Below are 23771 nucleotides of genomic sequence, written 5' to 3' on the forward strand. Positions count from 1 at the left end.
GCTGAATACATTTCATGTCCCACCCCACTCCCTTCTCTTCCCTCTTTACTATGAGGGATGAACCCTTGATGAATGCCAAAGACTGAGCCACAAAGCAACAAGACACAACGGGAATCCTTACAATTGTGAATTAAAAAGTGAGGCATGAGAACGCCGCTCACCCAGGCTGGTAGCACTGTACATACAAAGAGCTCGGGGAGGACGAAGGGAGGGGTGTTCCAGTTTTCAGTGGGGTAGGTCAAGCGAGGCCTGACCCCTGGCTGCTGAAAGGGACCCTGAATGGGCTGAATTTCTGGGCAGTCAGCAGGGAATGGGCTGGGAACTGGGATTACTGAGCAGCCTGGAAATGGAAACCGCTGCCCCTGCGTCTCCGGCCAGAGCCATTGGGGGGAGGGCGACGATGGTGGTGGTGGTGGTGGAGGGGGAAGGGTTAATACTTTCAAGCTCCGGTCTCTTTTTTTGTTGTAAGCTGGCTTTATTATGTTAGTGGCTTTACAGTTGTTTGGAAAACAACATTCCAAATGCGCCGCATTACGATCTCTGCCGAGACAGGCGTTCTGCGTAATATTTACCGCCAGTTCGGTCACACCGATTGGGTGCACCTTGTTCTCCCGTTTCTGCGTATTTTTTCCCTTTGTATTTTCGCGAAAGTCTCTCGTGCCAAAAGAGAGTCAATTTATTTAAATCATTGGCCTTTACCTGGAAACTGAACTAAGTCGAATGCACACGATAAAACATTATGTAATGCTGCGGCACGTGTGAGTTACGGGGTATTGCACTTCAAGCTTTATTCTCTAAGTGACACATGCAATATATAACATGTCGTAATGATTAAATCTATATTGTCAATTTCCTTTGAAAAAATGTTTGATTATCCTATTCGTTTCTCATTGCACGTTATTGTAACCGATAAAAACTCGAGCAATATTTTTGCAAATTAAAACACATGTCGTGTGTGCATAGGTCACGATGCAAACTTTCCCAAAAACTTCCAGACTCGCCATAATCACACTTAATGGCTGGTAGGCAACGAAAAACAAACTTTGCATGCGCCCGTGAACGAATTAAACGGCTTCAAAGAAGATTGAGAACAGCTGTTTTGGCCATTTGACCCAATAAACTCATCTACTGTTACTGCGCAACTATGCGGTACATCCGAACCCTCGGCCAAAAGGAGCCAATTTAGACGTCTGCACAATATGCTCGAGTGGGCATTCCTCGAAAACACTGGCCAATTGTTCACCGTACCACAGATAAAGTAAATGCTCAAAGAAAACACAACTAACCTAATAGCCTTAAAGGTGCATAGAATAACAACACAGCCACCCACATGTAATAAAATGTACCTGCTCCTGAACTAACGTTTGGGGAATACTATATTTATTTAATTATAACATATACTTCTGTATGGTTGTTCTTTTTTCTCTCTCTCTCTAATTGTATAAGGCAATGCCATTTTATAATGATTGTTGATAAAACTGTATACGGCAATGCCCTTCAATGATTGTTGACAAAGTATATTTTAAATAAAATTTGCCATCACATACATGCGTACTTGTACACTTCAGTATGTACATAATGGCCCATTAAATCAACATAGAATGGATGGAATATTTCACGCAGATTAGTATCACTTCACGTTGGTTAGGAGTTTCCTTCAAGTGAGTCGGAGATCAAAAGTGGGAAAACCATAACAGTTGCTTACGAGTTCTATCATAGGCAGAAAAAGCACGCTACTGAGTATTCTTACGTAAACCCACAAATAACAGTGGCAGTAGCGGTGGGGGGCGGGGGGTGAAGGGGGGTGGTAAGAACCACAAAATAACACAAAAGATCAATTTCAAACTACCCCTGATGAGGGCTGGCATGTGCTGCCCAGTTTAGCGGCAAAGTCTATGCGAAGTGCCGGAAGGGCAAGGCCAACATCTGGAGCAGCCTGCAGACACAATCATCGGGCTGGCCTGGCCTGGCAGGGACATTGAACACAGTCCACTTGATGATGCCACAGAAGTAGCACGGAGTCGAACAACAAGTTTCTCAAGCACAGCAGGCACACGACCTGTGTACGCTGCTGAGCTAGTGACTCACAACATTAAAATAAAGTAAAAACCATTTTAAAAAACCCAAAGTGGTATTATTTCGGGGTATTTGAAAAAAAATGTTTTTTGTACTTAAATACATCTGTTATTTAAGCACTCTGGAAAGAACAATTTGCTGAAGTACATCCTGTCTGATTCATAACTTTGCTATGTCAAATAAACCTTTTTTTTCGATAAACCATCTGTTGGAAGTTTATATAAATAACTACACGCATGCCTTAAACTCCTTTCAATGTCCAATGAAGCACCCGACTTTCAAACCACAGCTCTTAAAATGCCTATACGGTAGCATTTGTAATGTAAGATTTATTTTACGCAAAACCATGCTTGTGCTTTGTTAACAAATTAAAATATGCCCAGAGGAGGAGTATTCCTGGCCAAATTACCCATAATAGGGACATGCTAATTCTCAGTTTTCCTTATACTCTAATGCATCCTATAACCTGATACCCGGAGGCCTAAGGCAACGCCACTTCACTTACCCAATGGCCAGAGTGGCTAATGCCACTCCAATAACTACTGCACACCACATCAGCTAATATACAAATGGATTATGAGCTGTGAATGACAAAGCTACAAAGGATTAGTCAATTCTCATTTGGCATATCTGTGCGGGTTATGTCACAAACGCTTCTACAGTTAAGTCATCATTGTATGAGCTACGCGAAATGCTTTATTATTTCATATTTATATTGTACAGATATCAGATTACATCTCATTGAGTCTAAAAATATTTGTTTCAATGGAGACCTAGACTACGAAGCAACCAAATTAAACTGCACAACACAACACTGATGTTGAATACCACAACTGATACATATGTAATGCATTCAGCCAAACCACACCTTACTCGTACATTTGTGTAAGAAACAAAAGCGTGCAGCGAGAGTTGTTGTCGAAACACGTGAAACGTGTTTTTTTTTCCAAAGGCACCGATGTCCTCTGACATTGCATCGCACATCTGAAATCCCCCGCTCTTTACACCCAAACCAGATGTGGGCACGAAGCAGCAGCCACAAGTCGCGTGTCGCAGCTCGGTTTTAATGTCGTAAATTAGTCATGATAAAAGGATGGCTAGTTCATGTGTGACGTGATGGAAAGTAAAGCATCTTCATGCATCATTTATTGTATTCGGAGTGGAAACAGATCTGCTTATTTACCACCGCATTTTCAGCAGCCCCTGGCCGTGCCGGCCAAGACGCACACACAGTGTTTGCCTCTGATCTACGCTGCACGCCACAGGAACACAATGTTCTCTTGGCGGAGAGCCCGGGTACACGGGGTGGTTTTGTGGGGGGGTAAACAGGGGGGGCGGTGCGGTAGAGGGAGCCCAGAGCAGAGGCTCTATGTCGAAGGTCAATAATACGATGGTGGTGACGGATCGCAACACGGGCCAGAAAAACACGAACCGTGTTGACACTACGGGATATACAGTAGATCAAGAGCGCAGCCGGATAGCCATACTATAATTCTGACGGCTCCTTTGTGCACCGCAATGTCATCGCAACTCCACACGGCTGAATAACGTGGCGCTCTCATCCCCCCCTCCTCCTCCTCTACCCTGTAGTATGTGACGGCTTGTGACTATTTAGGAGATTTGGCAAAATGCCAACCCCTGTGCTGCCTGGCGTAATACCAAGCCACAAAATGCGATGCAATATACATTATGTAGCAGCCGTGCCACCTTCTTTTGGCACTCACGCGTGCACTGAACTGCACTTGACTTTAAGGAATGTATTGTACAGTAACTCGATTCAATTAAAAAAGGAAACTTTGTCAATGGGAGTTGCCAACGTGAGCTCGGCAAGAACTTTTGAAGGGCCTCAGAAATCACGCTCGGCTCTTGTGCTTGAATAAACATGTGTTTCGCCCGACAAGTTGCGGAGCTTTGATCGACAACATTTGTTCGTGAAAGCGACAGATACTGTGAGTGTTTATTAAAGGGTTTGTTGTTGTTGTTTTACCTCTGTGTGCCTCCCTGTGATGCTCCAGACTGGATTCTTTGGTGAATGCGGCGCCACACTGTTCGCAGGAGTAACTTTGCCCGTTTGCTAAAAACAAAACAAGAAAACAGTAAACATGCGGACGATTTAAATAAAAAGACAGCAACTGAAACACACCACCCACCATCATAAACGTTTACGTGCACCTCACTGAATTTCGAACACCCAAAATAAAAATAAAAAAATATTTAATTATTTGTCCATTGTGGTTGTTACATTTGCACAAAGTAAGTGTTCTTACCACTGAGTACAGTGTCAGTTTTGTTGCCAGCTAGAAGGGTAAAAAAACTATTATCATATTTTGCTACTGGCAAATGAGGTTACAATGGTGGTACAGTTGTGTTGTTGTTAATACCTGCAGGGCTATAAGACTATGTATTGCAATGGAGAAAAAAACAAAACTCTCTGTGGTAGGGCAGGGTGGGAAAATGACCAGGCGTCAGTTAAAGGGAAATCATAAGTGGTACTGTGTTAAGCGAATTCATAAGCAGTAATGTTTTCAGGGAATGCATAAGGAGTATTGTATTGTTTTTTTAATTTAAAGCTTTCGTGACTGCAGGGATTCATATTCTTGGTTCTTTCGGTCAAGGCACGTAGCGCTAGCACAGAATAAGGAGTGTTGTGTTATAACCGTTTCCGTGACCTGTTCTCGAACACACGAGGCTTATTACACTGCTAAATGTGAGAGATCTGAATGGATTCTTCATCTCATGAGATAGCGAGAGCACAGCGAGGATAAAAATTCGGTGACAAAAACTCCAAACCATTTCTGATGTTCATATTATTTCGTGGAGCCGATATCCAATGGGTTTTAAGTTTGGCATGGGTCAGTCACTGTACACTTTGGAGGCCAGACCCCAAACCACCGTGGTTCCTAATTTTTTTGTGTGCAGCAGCTGGATATGTTGCACTGCAAAACGTTTTTTTGTTATAAATTCAGTTCCTCATTTGTTTCGCTAGCGCTAATGGCTTTGGCATCCCGTGACAAAAAGTGTACAGTATTGGACCTGCGCCCACGCAAGTGCACGAACACGTGCGTGCGTGCGTACATTCAGGAAAACATAGATGATCAGGTCCTGCTGATGTTGTATAATGAGGGGAAAAAAGAATGCGTTTTTTTAAACAAATCTGCTAAAAAAAAATTCAATTATGAATTATAAATAGAAAACGGAAGTCGTACTAGAGTACTCGTAATGCACGTGCAGTTAACATTTTTTTTTATCAGACTTGAGCTCGAAACCAAAAAAATGGTAAGAGGAATAAATATGCTAAATGAATTTAATTAACCTTTTTTTAAGTGTCACACCATGGGTAAACAATGAACACTGGGGGCCCTAATGCTGGAACGTGTTCACTGCAAAAGGTCACAGCACCTGAGCCAAACCTGACATGGCCTTTGTCCCAGCACATGCAAAATGTTCCGTGGCATTTTTTCCCCCTTCTTACACGCGCGTTGCACATTTGCACATGCGCATTTATTATATACACGGGGGGGGGGGGGGTTACTTTAATTCTAATTAAAATAGGTACGCGAAATAATACGCAGCCGTCCTGTAAGAAACACCGCGATCAACACGTGCCGTGCGCTGGCACGTAGGTTCAGCGAGGTTTAGATCAGGGAGTGTCGCCGATGATGGGTGGGTGATTGGTGGGCAGGGGGGGGGTGTGGACGTTCAGGAATAGAAAGCGCCATCATCCGGTGTTTTCCAGAGCTGGAAAAAGGACAGCCGGGTTTCTCTCTCCGCTCTCTTAAACCAGGAGTGGTGCCATTCTGTAAACACCCAACCCTACACGTCCTACCCTAGGGGTTAGCATCTCCCCGCCCGCCAGGCATGAAGCAAGTCTGATCATTTACAAATCACCCGGTAACTCATACTCACGACTGAAAGCAGAGGAGGTGGTGTCAGGGGGGTATGTAAAAAAAACACAGTCCCAAGGACCTACGTTGAAAAGTAAATCTCAGTCCAACCGCATAAGGAATTCAAACATTTAAATTCAATTTTCACTTGGCCACACTGAGGCAATAAATAACATAGGACATGAATGTTTACGTAATATATACCACATATCACAACGTGGTTAAACAATGTTCCCTTAAATATACCTATTACGTGAAGCATGTACATTAAAACACTCGTAATGGTTTACACCCTGTTATCAATCTACTGCTGAATGAAGACCCCCCCCCCCCCCCCATGGCCTTATTCGTCACAGGAGGTTGTGAATTGGGAGGAGGTTGACACAAGACTGATTGAGATATCACCTTGCTGAGGTCAGCCAGGGCAGGGAATCGAACTCGGGTTGCTGGAATAACAGCGCAATTTAGCAGAATCTCAGAGCTCGACCCCAAAGCACCAATGTAAAAATGGGCATAGACCCTGAAAACAAACCTCTAACGGAATGTGCACAGTATATAAATAAACCTATTTGACTTGTGAACACCAAACACACTTTTTTTGACCAACTAATTTAAAAAAAAGCACACACAAATGCACCAGATCCTTTCGGCATCGTACGCATGCGCCGGTCCAGAATTAAAAGCCATTTGCGGCACTCACTCGTGGCAACATGACGTACAGCATACCATACCGTAGCGCACGGCATTACACTTCTTTCAGTGAATTGTAAACATGACCTGACAAAACTGTCAAAGAAGAATGTAACCGGGATGTAGCGAGGGCTTATAGCCAACTGTGAGCAATAAATAGTCCCCGAACACGTGGTAATGATCATTGGCTTGGGGTCTGGCCAAGCCTTTAGCCCAAAACACCACTCGTGTTACGTTAAATGGGGCCTCTTCCCATTCAGCCACCTGCGTACTTTAAGTTCTGGGTTACGGAAAGTTCTACGAGGTCCTGCCAATATTTGACTTCAAATTTGTTACCGATTCCCAATCCAATTTTGCCGTGCACTAAGTGGACCCCCCCCCACCCCCGTTTAAAAGCGTCCTTGCAGGAATGGCCGCATCTTTTGGCTGTTGAAAGTGGAGCTGTGCGCGCGTGTATTTGAAGGTCTACGTGTAAAGGGAATAAATGGTTTTAAACGGCAGGCTGCAACACAAGCTGCGGTACATGTAAAATGATAGCATGCTACGGCCACTTTCCTGTGTTGATGTGTTTTTCTCCATCAGGAGTAGGCAAACCAGAGATCACATTTCCCCTGGTTGGAATTCCAAGCTACAAACACATCTCGAAACAAGTAATACTCTTCTTTGAACCTCAATTCTATATACCACATGTAGCAAGCTGAACAGAACGCCAACTCATTTTCAAACAGCAGCTTAAAATTACCTACTAAATCAAAGTGGGCACTAGAGAAATAATACATCAAAATGCAAATATGATTTTTTTCTATCTGCCGCAGGATAAAAAATCTAAACAATGTTAAATATCACTGTGAAATCTGTTAGCGGGGCTAATTAAGGTCTATTTTTATCTTATGGATTCAAGCAAGCTCTTGCAACATGAAGGGGGCGTTTTTGATTTCGGGGAGTGGGAAAATGTTTTAATACCGTGCCACCACACCACCCCATGTGCTGTGAACGCCACATGCCCTGCTGTGAACGCATGGTGCCTCTGCTGGTGCCTCTTTTGGTGGCTCTATTCAAGGGGCCAAGTCAGCCCATGCTCCCCAGCATACATGTCCAGCACTAGTGTAGCGGTTAGCGCGCGATCAACCTCACGACCCGAGTTCGATTCGCGGCCAACACCAGTGACGATTATCTGAACCGGTTCTGGGCCTCTCCTAGGTCGACTCAGCCTCAAATTAGTACCTGATGCGGTGCGTAAAAACAACATCACTGGGGAGATATAGTGGCAGGGCGTGGTGCTGGCCACCCACCTACCTCGTGTGCCGTGCCGGCCTTCATAGGTGCTACTCGCTAACAGCACTTGCCCCAACGGTCTCTGTTAAGGCGAAACGGGGGATCTTTATTTTTGCAGTAACACGTGCCTGACCAGAAGAAGCCCTCGACGATTTTTCTTACACGTGCTCCTCAACTCTTCATAATTGCGGCCTAGCTACGACAAAAGAAAATCCCTGTAACGCCCCCGAGGGATTTCTTGTATGTACGTCCTGTGCAGTCAGACTAACCCTGGCTCTTCCGGAGCCAGAGGGAAGCGGGATTATCGGCATGCAGATCTAACAACATCCTGAGCAGGTCAAAAAGCCCACGGGAAACTCTGAGAGGCAGCTGGCCTGTGATACAGTGTCAGTCCACTTTAGGTCACCCATGGCAGGTGCTCTAGGCCTTTAAGTTTCTTATTTGCGTGCGCACATACTTTTGTTTGGGTTTTTATGAAGTACGGAACTACATTTTGCAACTTTATTTCTGTTTTTCTCTGCCGTGAAATGGTGGGAGACCGGTTAAACGTTGTCAATAAAATTTGATGAAACTAATAACATTTAAGTACAAGATTTTTACGTAAGCATATGTTTATTTTATGTACCCCGTACTGTTACACTTTTTCATACTCATGTGTTATTAAAACCTGTAAAAAGTACAAGGGTACTGTCAAAAAATCTAAATTCGAACCTAAAAAAAGCTACTGATCTACAACAATTGAGATTTTGATAGAACGCCACAATTTATACCCCACTTAGGGAACACATGATTACCAATGGGGAAGGGGGGGAAAGTTACGATGTAAGGCATTTATTATGCAGTGCACCATGGTGGAATGTGGGTTGTGAAAGTCTAGATGTTGATTGATTGCTTCACCATTCCGGTGGATGATGATCTCACTTCTTCCTTTGGCCCATCGTTTATGCAGTCTTATAACAGATGTAAACAACAGCTGTCGACTACAACAAGTACTGTGGCACTGCCAGAAAGATATTAACGACCACCCTCCCGTGCACACACACACTTTTCGCCAATGAATATGTTTGGTTTTTTTCGGTAAAGTCACGTAGGTAAAAAATAAAATAGAATAAAAGTGAAAACAACTCATTTAAATCACGACGTTTCGGGCGCAATACAAGCGTCCGTCTTCAGGTGCGGACAACGAAGACGGACGCTTGTGTTGCGCCCGAAACGTCGTGATTTAATTTAGTTGTTTTCTTTTCTAATTTATTTAAAAATTTTACCTACATGACTTTACCGAAAAAAAAACAAAGAGTATGGATCCTTGCAGTCACGAAAACCTCAAATCTAGAATGAATATCTCGTCGATTTTTGCTTTCTTCTTGCAGTCACGAAAACTTCAAATCTAGAATGAACATCTCGTCAGTTTGGCGACTGATTTTTGCTTTCTTCTTCCGGCACTAAAAAAAAAAGGACTGTAACGACATGTAATCACAGTACGGATGCGAATTTCACCGCACGAGAAAACTTCCTGTCAATTGCTATCAACATGAGGGCAACGGTTACGATCCTCCATCACTTTAATACTAAACAATCCCGCCTACCATCCCCAACAAAACCTGGTCAGACACGGTGTACAATTTAACACAATGCAACTGAAATTCTATTGTGTTCAGCCAGAGCGACACGCTGCTTTAAAAAATCGTATTTTGTTTGCCCAGAGTGATTGATATGAAGACTCAAAATCAGCAAGAGAGCTAAGACCATTCTGAATCTGTGACCATTAAAAAAAAGGCTTCCTTACTCATTTTACAGCAGGCAATGATTTAATAAAAATAAAATATGCCCTCTTATGAAAAGATATAAACAGTGCGACCCGATGTCGTACCCAGCCAATAGAAAGAAGGCAATGAGACGTATGTCAACAGGTGGAAGGCTTCGTAAGTGTCTCTGCCAGTTTCCTGTTCAAAGAGGTCATAAACAGAACACAAACCCAACTTTTAAATGGCACATGTGGTTATTGAGCAACTTTGCCTCCTTAGTGTGGGCCAAAGTGCATCCATCCCATTCCAAATTCCACACATATGCACGGGAGGCCAGTTTATTAGTGGCATGGTAAATATTATTCATCTTCTTACACACTCTGCACGGCTTTACAATAAAACAAAGTGGTAAACATCCACGGCAGGTCATCCTTGAAGCAAAGCTATAAAGGGGCGAGGAAATTAATCTGCAAAGGTAATAATGTTGTTGTAGAGATGTGTGTGCCTTTGCTATTAAACAACAGTGAGCTATTGTCTTGGAAGCCATCCTAAAACAAAGAGATTTCTAGGCTTAATAATAATAATAGTTCAATACATTATTTACGTTTAACGAGTACAATATAAATCCAACACAAAATTAAGCAGCCCATATAACCTACGTTTAAAAAAGAAAAAAAAGCATCATAACTCAAAAGTAAAAACTCCAAAAATGATCAGTAAACTATTTTTATAACTTTGCTACCGATGCAGACGAAATGGTCATAAAATGTTAAGAAAACATTAAATTAATATGGAAACCCGATTCAGATAGCCATATAAAGCACAAAGCGGTCTGTTTTGAGATACATTTACATAACAGTTATGCTTTATCATGCAGATGTGCCCTGCCAAGCAGCGGTCCTACCAATAGCACATCGTGCAATGTCTGAATCAGCCGAGTGCTCGCCAATGAGGTCACTTTGACCTCCCAAACACTGCGTGTTTACTAAACCCTGGAACCTTCCTAGCCAGGCAGCCTGCCCGCCCACTTAACCAACAGCCAGTCAGTACAGTCAACAGATAAAAAAAATTCAGCTTGAGATGCTTGGCAGAGCAACTGAGCAATGAACCACCATAGAAAACACATTATACTTAATACATGTACCAACTCTATTCTGTGCACCAATCTTGAAGTGATAACCCTTCAAATATTCACAAACAAACCGCAGGCAAAAGAATATAAATCGAAATAGTCGCTGGGATGTTTCCCCCCCCCCTAATCCTTCAAAACATTTTGTACCGGACGAGTTATGTGCCATGCAAAACAGTAATTAAATTTAATTAAAAACATAAAAATATGAATTGAAAAGGATAATTAAAAACTGTCCTCTTTTGTCTAACATAAGTAATACGGGAGTGCTGGATAAATAATGAGGTTTTTTTTTCCCTTGCCAAGTAAATTAATGGCATAGATCAAGATTTGTTTTTTGTAAGACGCAAGCCCGTACACAGCTGCTTACATGCATTATGGCCGTATATCAACAAGTCCTTTATCTCTACCCACATTAATTACGTGCAACATCTCGGCACGAGTGAAGTGGCAAGTGAAATGAAGACCAGATCTGTTCTTTTTAAAGCTCGTAACATTGCTTGCTCCAGATCACGGTGACATGCATGTCAGGATGGCCTATTAGGCAGCATAGTTTCCCTTATAAGCGCGTGACTCGCTATTAACTCTCTCCCAGCACAAACTTTAGCACGCATTTTCAGAGCCAGCTTAAATTCAATCAGCATATAACCGACGACTATAAATACATAAATTAAATCAGCATATGACCGACGACTATAAATAAATAAATGTCTCAATATTCTGTGACTTGTAGTTTATCCAATAACACGTCTGTGCAAAACCTTGAACCAACGATTAGAAAAAAAAAATTAGCAAAAATTACTTCTTTAACAATTTCATGAAACTGTCGCTTACTCAAAAAATTATATTTTATGCAGAAGTAGCGACCTAATATTGTATATACGAGTGACTGGCATGTGAGCATTAACAGCTATTACAGATAAAAAATGTACATGACTCGAGAAAAAACTGTGATAGAAATAAAGATATTGGATGATAAAGATCTAAGGCGACCATGGCAAGTTCCATGTGATTCAACTTTGGATTAAATAAGATGGGTATGATGATATTCTTTTTTTTGTAAAAGCAAAGTAGCACAACAAATTTTATATCGCAAATTTTGTGATAAAAAATTTGTTGTGCTACAATGATTTGCGACGCAAATCATAGGCTAACATTATAGCTGTTGCTCTTCAACACCATTAGCCATACAAAGAAGAAAAACGTAGGCTAACAGACTACATTTACGCAAGCTATAAATGTTTTTGTTACGTAAAGTTCGTACTTTGCATCCTTTGCTCACGCTGAGAAGCATGATCTGTGCCTGCAAAGTCACAGCGAATGGGTTAATCAATATTTCACAAGCTGTTCTCTCTTGCAGAGGAGGAAATGGGCAGGGGAAGGGGTAAAATGCACATGCTGTGAGCACTCCAGCTCAGCCAAGAACAAAGTGTACAGTAACACCAAAGAAATTACTGGAACATGACCAACAGGGCTTCAAAATGAAAGAGCATTGAAATAGAGGCGAGCGCGACACTGCAGATTGTGGTGGTATGCATTACAATTCCCACTGACAGCATGTACTGTTATAACGACCACACTAAACATGAATCATGGGCATGGGGGCCTTTCGTGAAGTCAAATTAATGTGTAAATAAATTAGCCCGTTATGTGGAAAGATCATACAGCTTTACATACAAAAATAAAAACCCTTGTCGAGAAATAAAAACGCCTGTGCCATAATTTCAATACAAAACACTAATTTGTATGCACCCTCACACAGTATTAGAGATCTCCCTTAGGACTGTATGAATAAGGCATGCATTCAAAATCTAAATAAATGAAGGAGAAAAAACAACCCTCTATTTTCCCCTGGAATCAAGTTAAAGATCTGATATATTCATGGCATTTTGCGAGGGCTTGTGGCTGGCATGCGTCGTGGTATTGAGTGGCGCCCAAGCAGCAGCCAGCATGTTTATTGGGTTAGTTATTTGTTTACGGGCGAGGAAACCAGTAAGTAATCTCTTGGCTGGGTACAGACTGTACATACTGTACCCTGCTGCTCTGGCAAGCTGCCCACTCCGGCTCTCGACAGCCGTATCCAAAACCCAGCATCACGTTCCAACGCACAGCCTGCAGTAGGGGCACCCTGCGCGGACGATAATTGCACACCGCCACCCTGGATGAATTTACTGGATCACTGTAGGAATATAATGGCCCGGGGGGGCAGCAAGGAGGTGGTCATCGCTTGCCACATCTGTATCTCGTACACGCAGTCCTCTGGCGTGTCGGTTGCCCCAACCGTTTTAATGTGGCAGGCCGTGGTGGTGGTGGCCGTGGGGGCGGTTGGCGACTTTGCACACGCGTGGTGACGCACGATGCGCCGGCGCACGAGCCAATGCGCGGGTCGCGTTGTTTAGAGAAATGTGCCACTAGGAGGGGAGGGGGGGGAGGAGGGAGGGAGGGGGGAGGGAGGGGAGTAGGGGGGGAGGGAGGGAGGGGAGGAGGGGGGGAGGGAGAGGGGAGGAGGGGGGGAGGGAGGGGGGAGGAGGGGGGGAGGGAGGGGGGAGGAGGGGGGGAGGGAGGGGGGAGGAGGGAGTGGGGGAGGAGGGAGTGGGGGAGGAGGGAGGGGAGGGGGGAGGAGGGAGGGGAGGGGGGGAGGGAGGAGGGGGAGGGAGGGGGGGAGGGAGGGAGGGGAGGGGAGGGAGGTGAGGGGAGAGGAGGGAGGGAGGGATGGAGGGATGGAGGAAGGTGAGGGGCGATGTGGAGAGGCGGGGGAGGGGTTTTGTGATGCGCCAGGTACCGGGCGGGCGGGGTTGCTGGGGCGGCCCGCGACAGCTGCGAAACGCAATGCAACCAAAGTGCGGGAGAGACCGCACCAGAATACACAAACTGCGGCACCGCAGTGTGCAGTGAAAGTGAGCGGACACCGGTGACCGCTTCGGCCACCGAATACTTGCCAGAGCCCGGTTACAAAAGTTGCCGGATACCACGCCGCTCCGACACACCGCTGCGCAACGCACACAACACCCCCAACCCATACCCCGTGAATGTCGCTCAAATGTGGACAGGAGTCTCACCCGAATGAGACAGAAGATGCATGCGAAGGCGAAGGCTGTCCAAGAAGCGCTTGCCGCACAGATCGCAGGCGTAGCCCTTCTCCATGTGCAGCTTTCTGTGGGCACAGAACAAACAAAAAACAAATGGGAAGAGACGTGTGGATTTGTAGAAACTCTACGGATTGTTTTTTTAATCATTGGTGAAATAACGTACAGGAATCCTTGCATGTTCATTTGTGTGTCAAGCCATTCTGCCGTTACTGCAGGGGTAAAAATTTGACTCGAGTTTCTGTCTATAAAAATAAAAAAAAATCCCATCAAAATCATTGCACTCAAAAACATAAAAGTCAAAATCCTAATTAAGCCCTCTTTGCACACAAGTGTGGCTCTTGAGCATGTTAAAGTAGGCCAAACTACCTCTTGAGGGGGCTTCTTAGAGCTCCCTCTAGTGTATGTATGTTGAACTCCTTTCGCACCGTACGTAGCCAATTGTGCTAATCGGAGTGGAGGAGGCTCTTCTATCGATTTAAAGCTTTCGTGACTGCAGGGATTCATCTTCTTGGTTCTTTCGGTAAAGTCACGTAGAAGGGAAATAATAAAAAAATAAAAATCAAACATAATAAAATCATTCTCACGACGTTTCGGCCACAACGCAAGCAGCCGTCCTCAGGTGAAGAACAGGTCTGTCGGAAAAACAGCGTCATTCAGTCGGAAAGACAGTGTCATTCAGACACTGTCTTTCCGAAAGACATGTTCTTCACCTGAGGACGGCTGCTTGCGTTGTGGCCAAAACCTCGTGAGAATTATTTTATTATGTTTTATTTTGATTATTTTATTATTTCCCTTCTACGTGACTTTACCGAAAGAACCAAGAAGAGGCTATTCTTGCCAGCATTGGCATCAGCCAATGACCGTGAGAGGCTGCACCACCTACGTGAAACGTATCCACGATCGAACGACACATCGTGTGCAGGGGGTTAAACAGGTGCCGAGTGAAGTGAGGCAAAGTAACGTTACACACGATGTAGCATTCCACGCATCAATTCACAGCGACACAACCCTATCCCCCACCAGGTACTGCATTGCCCGACTCACGGTACAATGACGACCGTGCAATATAAGTCATTTCTAATTATTAAGCATAAGAGAAAATGCATGGCGCCTTGTGGGCATATTAGTGAAATTAAACTATGCTAATTCAGTCCCTCAGTGACAGAAATCCATTTGCGGCTCGGGGAAGTTATTACGAGAATGTTCGTCGGTCCAAAAAAAAAGGAAAGAGAGAAAAACATACGGGGGGGGTGGGGGGGGCTCATACAGTATGGCATGTTCCAGGTCAGTGAGCAGCTTTCAACAAGAGCTTAACGCGACTCTGAATGGCAGGCTGCAAAACAAAACCGCATTGGTGTGTCGAGCAGCAGGCATGCATTATTAATCTGACTGCACAACCCATTCTATTCCTATTTATATGGCGCACTATAAATTTTGAAATCTACAGCATGGACACCGGGGGTGAGATGGGGAGGAACAAAAACGTTAAGATATTTAAACAAAAATATGCGCCTCATCTTTGGAGCTCAGGAGACGGAAATAATTTGAGTTTTTTGTGCAAACCAGGTGAAAGGGGAGGCGATTGGGTATTAATGTACGCGCATGCAAATGCGCGTCGCGCTGCGAAGAACATAATTTAATATGTAGGATACATGATTTAAGCAGTGTGTGGTCCCCTTTCGTACACGCGTGTTTGCATTTGCGAAAAAAAATATCTCAGACTCCGGTTGGAAACATGTCCAAACGTTAAACACAAAAGCATTTTGTAGGAAAATGACCTCTGTCACAGAGGCTTAAGTTGTCCATTTTAACCATGGCTTCAACAAGCTACACTACACACTTCTGTTACAAAGTGGCGGAAAAAGGCAAAGGAAATGAAAAAGCAAAAGGAATGGAAATATGCTTAGGGCGCCTGCAAAACAAACAATTTTGTTGATCAATTGTCCATTAAACCGAACTTGCCCCGTACACAGCTATAAATAAACTTTGTTTATGTATCTGGCAACATAACATGCTTGTAAACCAAATGGTCATTAATAACAAGTCTTCGGCCATCCCAATGAATAGCAACTATGTCACAATACCAAATGTTCAATTTACTTTCAGCGCAAAAAAAACATTTCTTTTTTTTTCTCAAGACTTTGTAAACTGGAATGCCTTTATTTCATATCTCCCTGGATTCCGGGTAAATATTTGTATTTTTTGGGAAAGAAACGACCGCCTCGACTACAGTGCAGTCAACAAGATCCAAATCTTGTGGGTTTTCAGCTGCAAACCACACTTGCAAAGAACAGTGTGGGACGCCACAATTCCACATTCCACCTCAAAAATACAATGAACACATTCTTTACGAAGCATCTGTAATAATTTATACATTCTCTGCCCCCCCTTCATAACAATATTAGTTTCCCAACGATAGTTTTGTCTGTGATGTTGCAAATGGCACGCAAAAAGAAAAGGACAATACATTTTGGTTTAAAAGTTTACGAGTGCCTGAAATAAGCTTCTCACAACTTAAGATTAAGACGACTCAAAAGTTCAACAAAATTAACATGTCACTCAATTTAAAGCTTCGTTAATTCACCGCATGGAAAGGATTGCCATGGCAAACACTGTTGCACTAAACATTGCAGTTAAAGATACATTCAAGTTCAGGATTAATAGAATTAGTTTTCAAGCTACTAAGAACATTTACACAAAAGACAACAACCAAGACTAAGATGCGAGCTCAGTAAGTCTTATTGACTTTGACTGTATAGTATATATTTAAAGCCTGCATATCATACAAGGGTAGTGATGTGATTACCACACCACGCAAAGCCTTAGACTGTTAAAGCACTACAACAGGTAATAATAAACTTAGGCAGAGTTGGCCGAAGAAAGTGCCAGGCCAGGATGACATACTTCTTGGCACTCAAGATTAAGACCCAAGAATCGTATCGTAGGACAGAAGATAAGCACTGCATCATCGTGCCACACATTCACAAGTACATTTTACTTGGGGAAAAGACTATTGTTGATAACGTAACATTTTAAATATTCACAGCCTCAGATGCTTTGATTTATATTGCAATTCAGGAAACACGAACATCAATGCACATTCTATTAAATGGCTTCTGTACAGAGTGCTACAAAATGAAATAAATCTAACACTGGGTGGATGCGACTTCTTTCCTTTACGTCAAATTTCTCAAAACCTTTTTTTACCACGTGTCTTACATATACACTGTATAACGCCAACCTGTAAAAAAATCAGGTAGCAGTTGCTAGAAGTCGTGAGCCTGAGAACATTTTCTCTGGAACGCATGGCATTCCATTCATGGTGCTCGCAAAAAAGTTCAGACTTCATTGTTGCTTGCCCACAAGCGTTATTAACACATTACCCTTGCTCAACGCTCGCAGGAAAGTGATGTGTTACTGGCACCAATGAGGTGGAATAGACCGCAATTTACAGGACCAGCGCAACAACAACAAAATCTAGGGAACTATGAGAAGATCAAAATGTTCAGAAAAAATTAAGTAAAAATACTGGAGCCTTTATTCGAAGCACTTATTTATGGTACCGATCATAATTGTACTTTTGTAATTTTAGTGGTGGAAATATGTAACGGCTGATTACACGAGTTTATGAAACGTAAGCTTGGCGAGTTGATAAATGTATATATTCATTTGACAATGTTTACACAATTGAGGTTGGCTGCTTAGGCATCCAGTGTAAGCATATTTCCACGTGAAAATGTAGACTACTTTAGCAAAGATTTAAGATCCGTATCGGTTGCCAACAGGAAAGGAGTTAATCGTGTTCATCTGCCCGGCGTAACCGTCAAATTTTGCGCTACACTAAACCCAGCGCGCTGTATAGCAGGAAAGTTTATGCCACCCAAAGCCTGGACGTGTTGTTGAATGGGTGCATTGCACCCACCACACACAAGTCTGCGGTGAACCAAGCTATGTTGGCCAAAGGGCACATGGGCAACAACCGTCTGACCACTGGCGGCGTGGTGCAGGGGACCACACGTTATGGGAAACTATCTCACCCCAACTTTGCAATAGCCTCAGCCACACCTACGCCGTCTGCGGGGATCCGTACGCAGAAACTTGAGATGTGGACCGTACTGCAAATTCTCATGCAAATCCACATCGGTGTGAGATTTACCTTCAGAATTTTTCTATCGATGAGCAATTTTTTTTATTTACATGTACGTGTATTCTTGTGGGTTTTATTTTTGTAAAATAGAAAGTTATCAAAGCAAACTTCAATGCTAAAAATGGTGAATGGAAAATCGCATTAGCAGGTTATGGCAATGTGGTTTGCGATACATCTGCAAGATTAAATTGGAGGGAAAAAACAATGTGGGCATTAGCTTCAGACCGTCAACACTTTTTAGTGCTTAGCTTCAGAACCAAATGTGTCCACAAAATTACAGAATAATTTTCGTACATGAAAACCCATGGGTAACTTTAATTGCTTTCTTCACACCACTGCAGTCTGTGCTCTCCTTCCACGAAGGAATAGCTTAACGACACAAACTTTCTCCTGAAGCCATCTCATGGCTAGCAGGCCTCGACATTGGCAATCATCTCCTGAATATATTGCCATATGCAAGAATACAATAAGAATTGCTTCCGATAAGCAAAATAAAACAATGCCCTTGTTATGTTTGACAAACCTCAAAAACACTTTAAAATGTTGTGAAATGCTTTGGAAAGAAGCGGAGGCATTCGCAAGAACAGAATTATCGATCATTTGCTGTTTTGTATTTAATTGACAAGAAGTTACTACTGCAATGCAGCCACCAAAAAGACCACACAGAACAATAAGAACAGTAACCCACAATACCAGTGCTAATAAGGAACAATGCAGCTACTCTTAAGGCCACAAAACGGGCACAAACTACACCACAAAATTGCCAACTACGTACTGTTATTTAACTTTGTTGATCAGATTTGGATTTTTTCCCCCTTATGGTCTAATATGTACACATTTTATGGTAAGCCACAACTTCAATACCACATTTGAAAAAAAACTGATATCAGTTTTAAACAAAACACACTGTTTTGACAAAGCACATAAGAGCTGACAAGCAAGTACTGTCATTTTTTTACTATTAGAAGCATTACAAAAGTCAGTTGGGAGTGTTTTTTGGCAAAAAATATGTATAAATAGCCTTTATTCATACTACATTAGTCAGCGAAAACTCAAATAACATTTTAGAGATTCTGTAAGTTATTTATTTGGTGTCAAGATATTCAGCAGGTTCTGCCAATTTAAAAACTTTTTCATGGATGGAGCCTGCAGAGATTAGGGTATCACGAAAAGCATCCAAATTTGTAAAAGGGCAAGTTTTGTAGAAGCATGTGGTCACCATCAGTCCATATATTCGTTCATGGGCACATAAAATTAGATATAAAACATACGCCACATGTAAAAAAAAGTGTTTTTGCCAGTTGAAACAAAATTCATGAGTCACTGCTGCTAAATCGTGTACAGAGGGTGGGGGTTCCGTGAACTGCCGTAACTTTTCAAACGCCGACATTAAAGCACACGCAGTAGTTGCCCCGATGACCAATTGCCCGGGGCTTCTCTGGTGATTTTATTCGGACCCAAAAAGAAACCTTCCTCGCCGCACCAATTGATCAATTTTATTTTGCGTGCAAAGGTACACAAAAAAAAGAGCGCCCCCCCCCAAATAAGCACACACCTTACGTTAATTAATTACCCTTTTTGCAATTTACAGGAGGGCTTGACTCTCGCAGGTGTTGTCCATTAAGACGTTTTAGCTTGGGCCATGCACGGTCATTTGGAGACCTTGAGAGGAGTTCTTTGCAAACGAAGAGGCAAAGATACACTTGATTACAGCCCTTTAATGGCTCTACAGTGAACCTTTGGAGATCACCTCTGACCTTGCCACTGATAAGCAGCCAGTTAAATGAATGGCACTACAGTGTATTCCCAGGGAGACAAATGACCCAGCAGATTTCTTCCATTGTTCTCCACGTGACCTCCAATCACAAAAAAATGCCAACTTGCAGTCTACAACGCCAGTGATTGTTTTTTTCCATCCATATAATTACGGTACTACAATGGCGAGGGACATTCTTTACAGGCAAAATGTTGCAGCGTGCTTTCTACACTTGTACACAAGCCATTGAAATATCCTATAAAAAAAGAGTTCTTTAACGTCATTTTTTTTACCAGTATCTTGAATGAAAAGAGGAAATTGCATGCAAAACCATGCGATAGAACCATTCCTAACAAACAAAAAATCTGTTCTACACAACAGATGGTGCTAACGGTCCTATTTAAAATTCACGCATGTAAAATGCATTTGATTTAATATACTATTTGAAATACTGTGTCTAAATACATTTTATATATGCAAAAAGTGCATTGCCATATGGGTACATTGGGAAATCATTGCCTAGCTTCAATTGCTAGCCATGGTAAACTTACGCCAAGATGAATCATCCACAAAATTAATGAAAAGTGCAAGTCAATTGCTGCTTCTTCAGCCTCCGTGTATAAAGTCCATTATAAGTGTTTCAATGGATTGTCATCTTCATTTAAGAACAACAAATATGCCAAAATATTTGATTACATTTGCATCAACAATTATTTGTTCATTCTAGTTACGGACAAATTACCTCGAATTTAGAAGGCATACAGAAAATGCACCCAGATTGTATTCATCAAAATATCATGACTTAAAAGTTATTTAGTAATACTACATTAAACAGTTCTCCAAGGGCATAACACTTTTTCCTCAACACCTTGCGCAACATTTTATTGGCTACCAACTGTGACTATGCGGCACAATATTGCACCTGCAACATAAAAAATGTGAAATAAAATCAGCTTCAAGCATTACCAGGTCCCTACAAAAGTGTTTATCTGGCAAGTAAACACAAGTGATAATGGCTTTATCTGTGCCCTTTCAACCCGCCCGCCCAGTCCCTAACCCATTACTCAAACGTTATCTGTTACGGGCAAACACGGCCACCATCCAACACCAGTACTAGTCACCAAGGCTTCTGCAAATACCAAAAGTTTAACTCTGGCACATTTGGCCAACGTTACGCATGTCACATATATAGGGTATGAAAAAATAAGAATAGGTTTTACACTTTCTGGCAATAAAACAGGTGTTAATATGTTCAAACACCAAACAGAAACCTTTTGCAAGGAATCATGTCTGCATTATCCACACGTACTTGTGGTGAATATGCAAACAAAAACATGCTCTAATAATATATGCATTGTCTATGGAACTGATTGGTGTACACCAGACGGACTTTCTTTAGGGCCTAAACAAGTCTAGGGTACTTGCGTTTCCGTCGTGTGTCTCGCCACACTGGTCAGTCTCAGCAGGAAGCTCATCACTATATCGTTCCGACTCAGCACTATTACCTAATATCTGAGCATTTTTTTGTGGAAGGTGAGCACAGAGGTCCTTCTCAGGGGCCTCTTTAAAAAGTGTCACACTGCAGTGGAAGATTATGCATCACTCAACAAGTCTGTGACCAATACCAACTACCAACTGCAATAACTCTATTTTTACGTGAAAGAGGGTAACGTAAAACAGTACAATTTACTCCTGATATATAAATTCAGGTGGTTTGTATTAAAAATGTGTACAACCCATACCTACTGTGACTGACCAAAGTGACAAACTCACAGCCTCATATTTACCACAACAATGTAGTCTATTTATCCCCCAATTGATAAAAGGTATTGAAATAGACACCACAAAACTAGAATACAAAGCATAATTGCTTCTCAAGTAATACAAAACCCACTCACGTATCACACCGATGGAACAACTGGCACGCCAAGCCAATTGGGGCCAAAAATGAGATGCAAGTAAGATAAGTGTGGGTTCAATGTGCCCGCTTGTGAATTCAAAACGTGCCAAAGTGAGAAAATGTGCTGCAGTTAAAACATAAACTCAATGACTGTATGAATGACAGTTAATAGTCCGTTAACATTCTGTCTTCGAGCATGTACAGCTGAAAGCTATGGATGATGCACCTAAACAAATTTGGAGCCAGTTTAGCTATGAGCTGGCATACACTCCGAGTGCAAAATTCCAGATGAGGATTCGTACCAGCTGGATTTTGGCCACTCGTACAAACATGCCTTGTGCATGATGCGTGCTCATGGAAACTAGCTTGCACACAGTGGCTTTGCCAAGCCAAGTTTTAGTTTAGTTTACGCCGCCATAAATGTTGCTGTTTTTCAAACCTGTGCTCCCACAGGCTCTCTCGACTTGAGAAGGAAACATTGCATATGTCACACTTCTCCTCTCCGGGAGCTGACGAGGAACCAGAGGGAAGGTAGAGCTGCATGGCTGACTGGTCTGCTCTCAGCGCAGAGCTCATCTCTCCCAGGCGGCTGGCAAGCTCTTGGGCCTGGATGAGACAATGACAGAAACAGGTAATGAATTTAAAGAGTGTTCCACCGAATAACTAGACGTGCAACAATGCGTTTGTAGGAACTGATTACGAATGCTCAAGATACACGTATTAAAATCACGAGAGTCAAAATAATGATACGGCCAAAACTAAGACAATTCACCAAAAATAAGACAATTAAATTAATCGTAAAACAAAAAATCAACCCAGCATCATGATAATTCGCAAAATGCTAGGATGTTACACGCTTTACATTTAAAAATAATCATTTAAAATAGTGGTATCACCATAATACAAATCATGTACGAACACAGGTCCACACAATCAACTGTCCAATGCATTTACAAGAGCAAATGTAATTGTACCATGAGCACAGGCAAGATTTTTGCGAGCGGTTAAATTTCACACTGAACTGCCGAAGCCACGTGCACACGTGCCTAGGGCCTGCTATCGCTTCAGGTGGTTTGTCGCAGGTGAGCTTCACAAGCAGCGCACAATGCAACGAACACCTCTTTGCAATCTTAAATCCCTCGATCAGCTACGAAGCTCCTCAGTGGCGGTGTGCACCAACTTGAGCGAGGTGAAGAAGTCAATGACATCCTCAGGGCAGAACAGGTGCTATTTTTCAGTTAATTTGGCACAATGATCTGCTCCCATTGGTGAGTTGTGAAGACAATTGAAGTTCAAAACCCCGAGGGTCGTCTTCTTATGCTGGGAATTCAGGGGCTTGCCGAAACGCCCCCACACTGAGGCCTTGCTACCGTATTTTAAAGCTGAAATTGGGAATATATCTGAAACAGTTATATTCCCCCACCCCAAAAAAGTGGTCCCGATAACATACCATTAATTCCAACTATTCCCTCAATGTCTGCGGACCGACGCTGCCGGGGCACGAATGGCACGAATATATATTTGCGAGTGCAGCACGCAGTTAATTTACAAAAGGAGCAAATTTGCGCTAAAGCCAATGATTAAGTCTTCACCTGCTCTTGCAATCGGAGGTCACACCGCGTTATCGCACAAGCACAACACAGTTGGCGAGGGCCCGGTGCACGAGGAGTGCGAAAGGCCACACAAACCTGGAAGGCTCGCTGCTGCTGCTGCTGCTGCTGCTGGTGCTGGTGTTGCTGATGCAGTGCGAGGGGGTAAAGACCAGAGCCCAGAGCGCCCAGCATGTGCATGTTGTAGATGAGCGCGGGGTCCATCAGCTCCAGTCGCGTAGCCTCCCGGCTGACCCGATGCTAGAGTGGAAAAAAGCATTAGCGCGTGTTAATTTACCCGCTTAAAAACCACACAATGGGCAGAGTCTTAACCTTTGTCTGCATGAATGCTACCGCGGCTTAAACTAGTGGAATAATTTCCACAAGCAAATGATCGTTAAAAGGTCTTGATATAATTAGGAATGGACCTTTGGCTCACAATATGTATGACCCACCCATGACTGAAAATACATTTATGTACAATGAGCATT

At 42.8% G+C, this 23771-nt stretch overlaps 1 protein-coding gene across 5 annotated transcripts in view; it reads right to left on the reverse strand.

Annotated features, from left to right (window-relative positions):
- LOC144942969 (zinc finger and BTB domain-containing protein 16-A-like) overlaps positions 1-23771 on the reverse strand; it is a 60813-nt gene that overhangs the window by 24915 nt on the left and 12127 nt on the right. For all 5 annotated transcript variants that reach the window (XM_078870041.1, XM_078870042.1, XM_078870038.1 and 2 more), the window contains exons 5-8: positions 23380-23541; positions 22131-22297; positions 13859-13953; positions 4064-4150 (exon numbers count right to left, since the gene is read on the reverse strand). In XM_078870041.1, coding sequence (XP_078726167.1) covers positions 4064-4150; positions 13859-13953; positions 22131-22297; positions 23380-23541 — 511 coding nt within the window. The remainder of the gene's footprint in view (positions 1-4063; positions 4151-13858; positions 13954-22130; positions 22298-23379; positions 23542-23771) is intronic.

This window comes from Lampetra fluviatilis, chromosome 29 (assembly GCF_964198595.1).
Source record: "Lampetra fluviatilis chromosome 29, kcLamFluv1.1, whole genome shotgun sequence".
Taxonomy (NCBI): Eukaryota; Metazoa; Chordata; class Hyperoartia; order Petromyzontiformes; family Petromyzontidae; genus Lampetra; species Lampetra fluviatilis.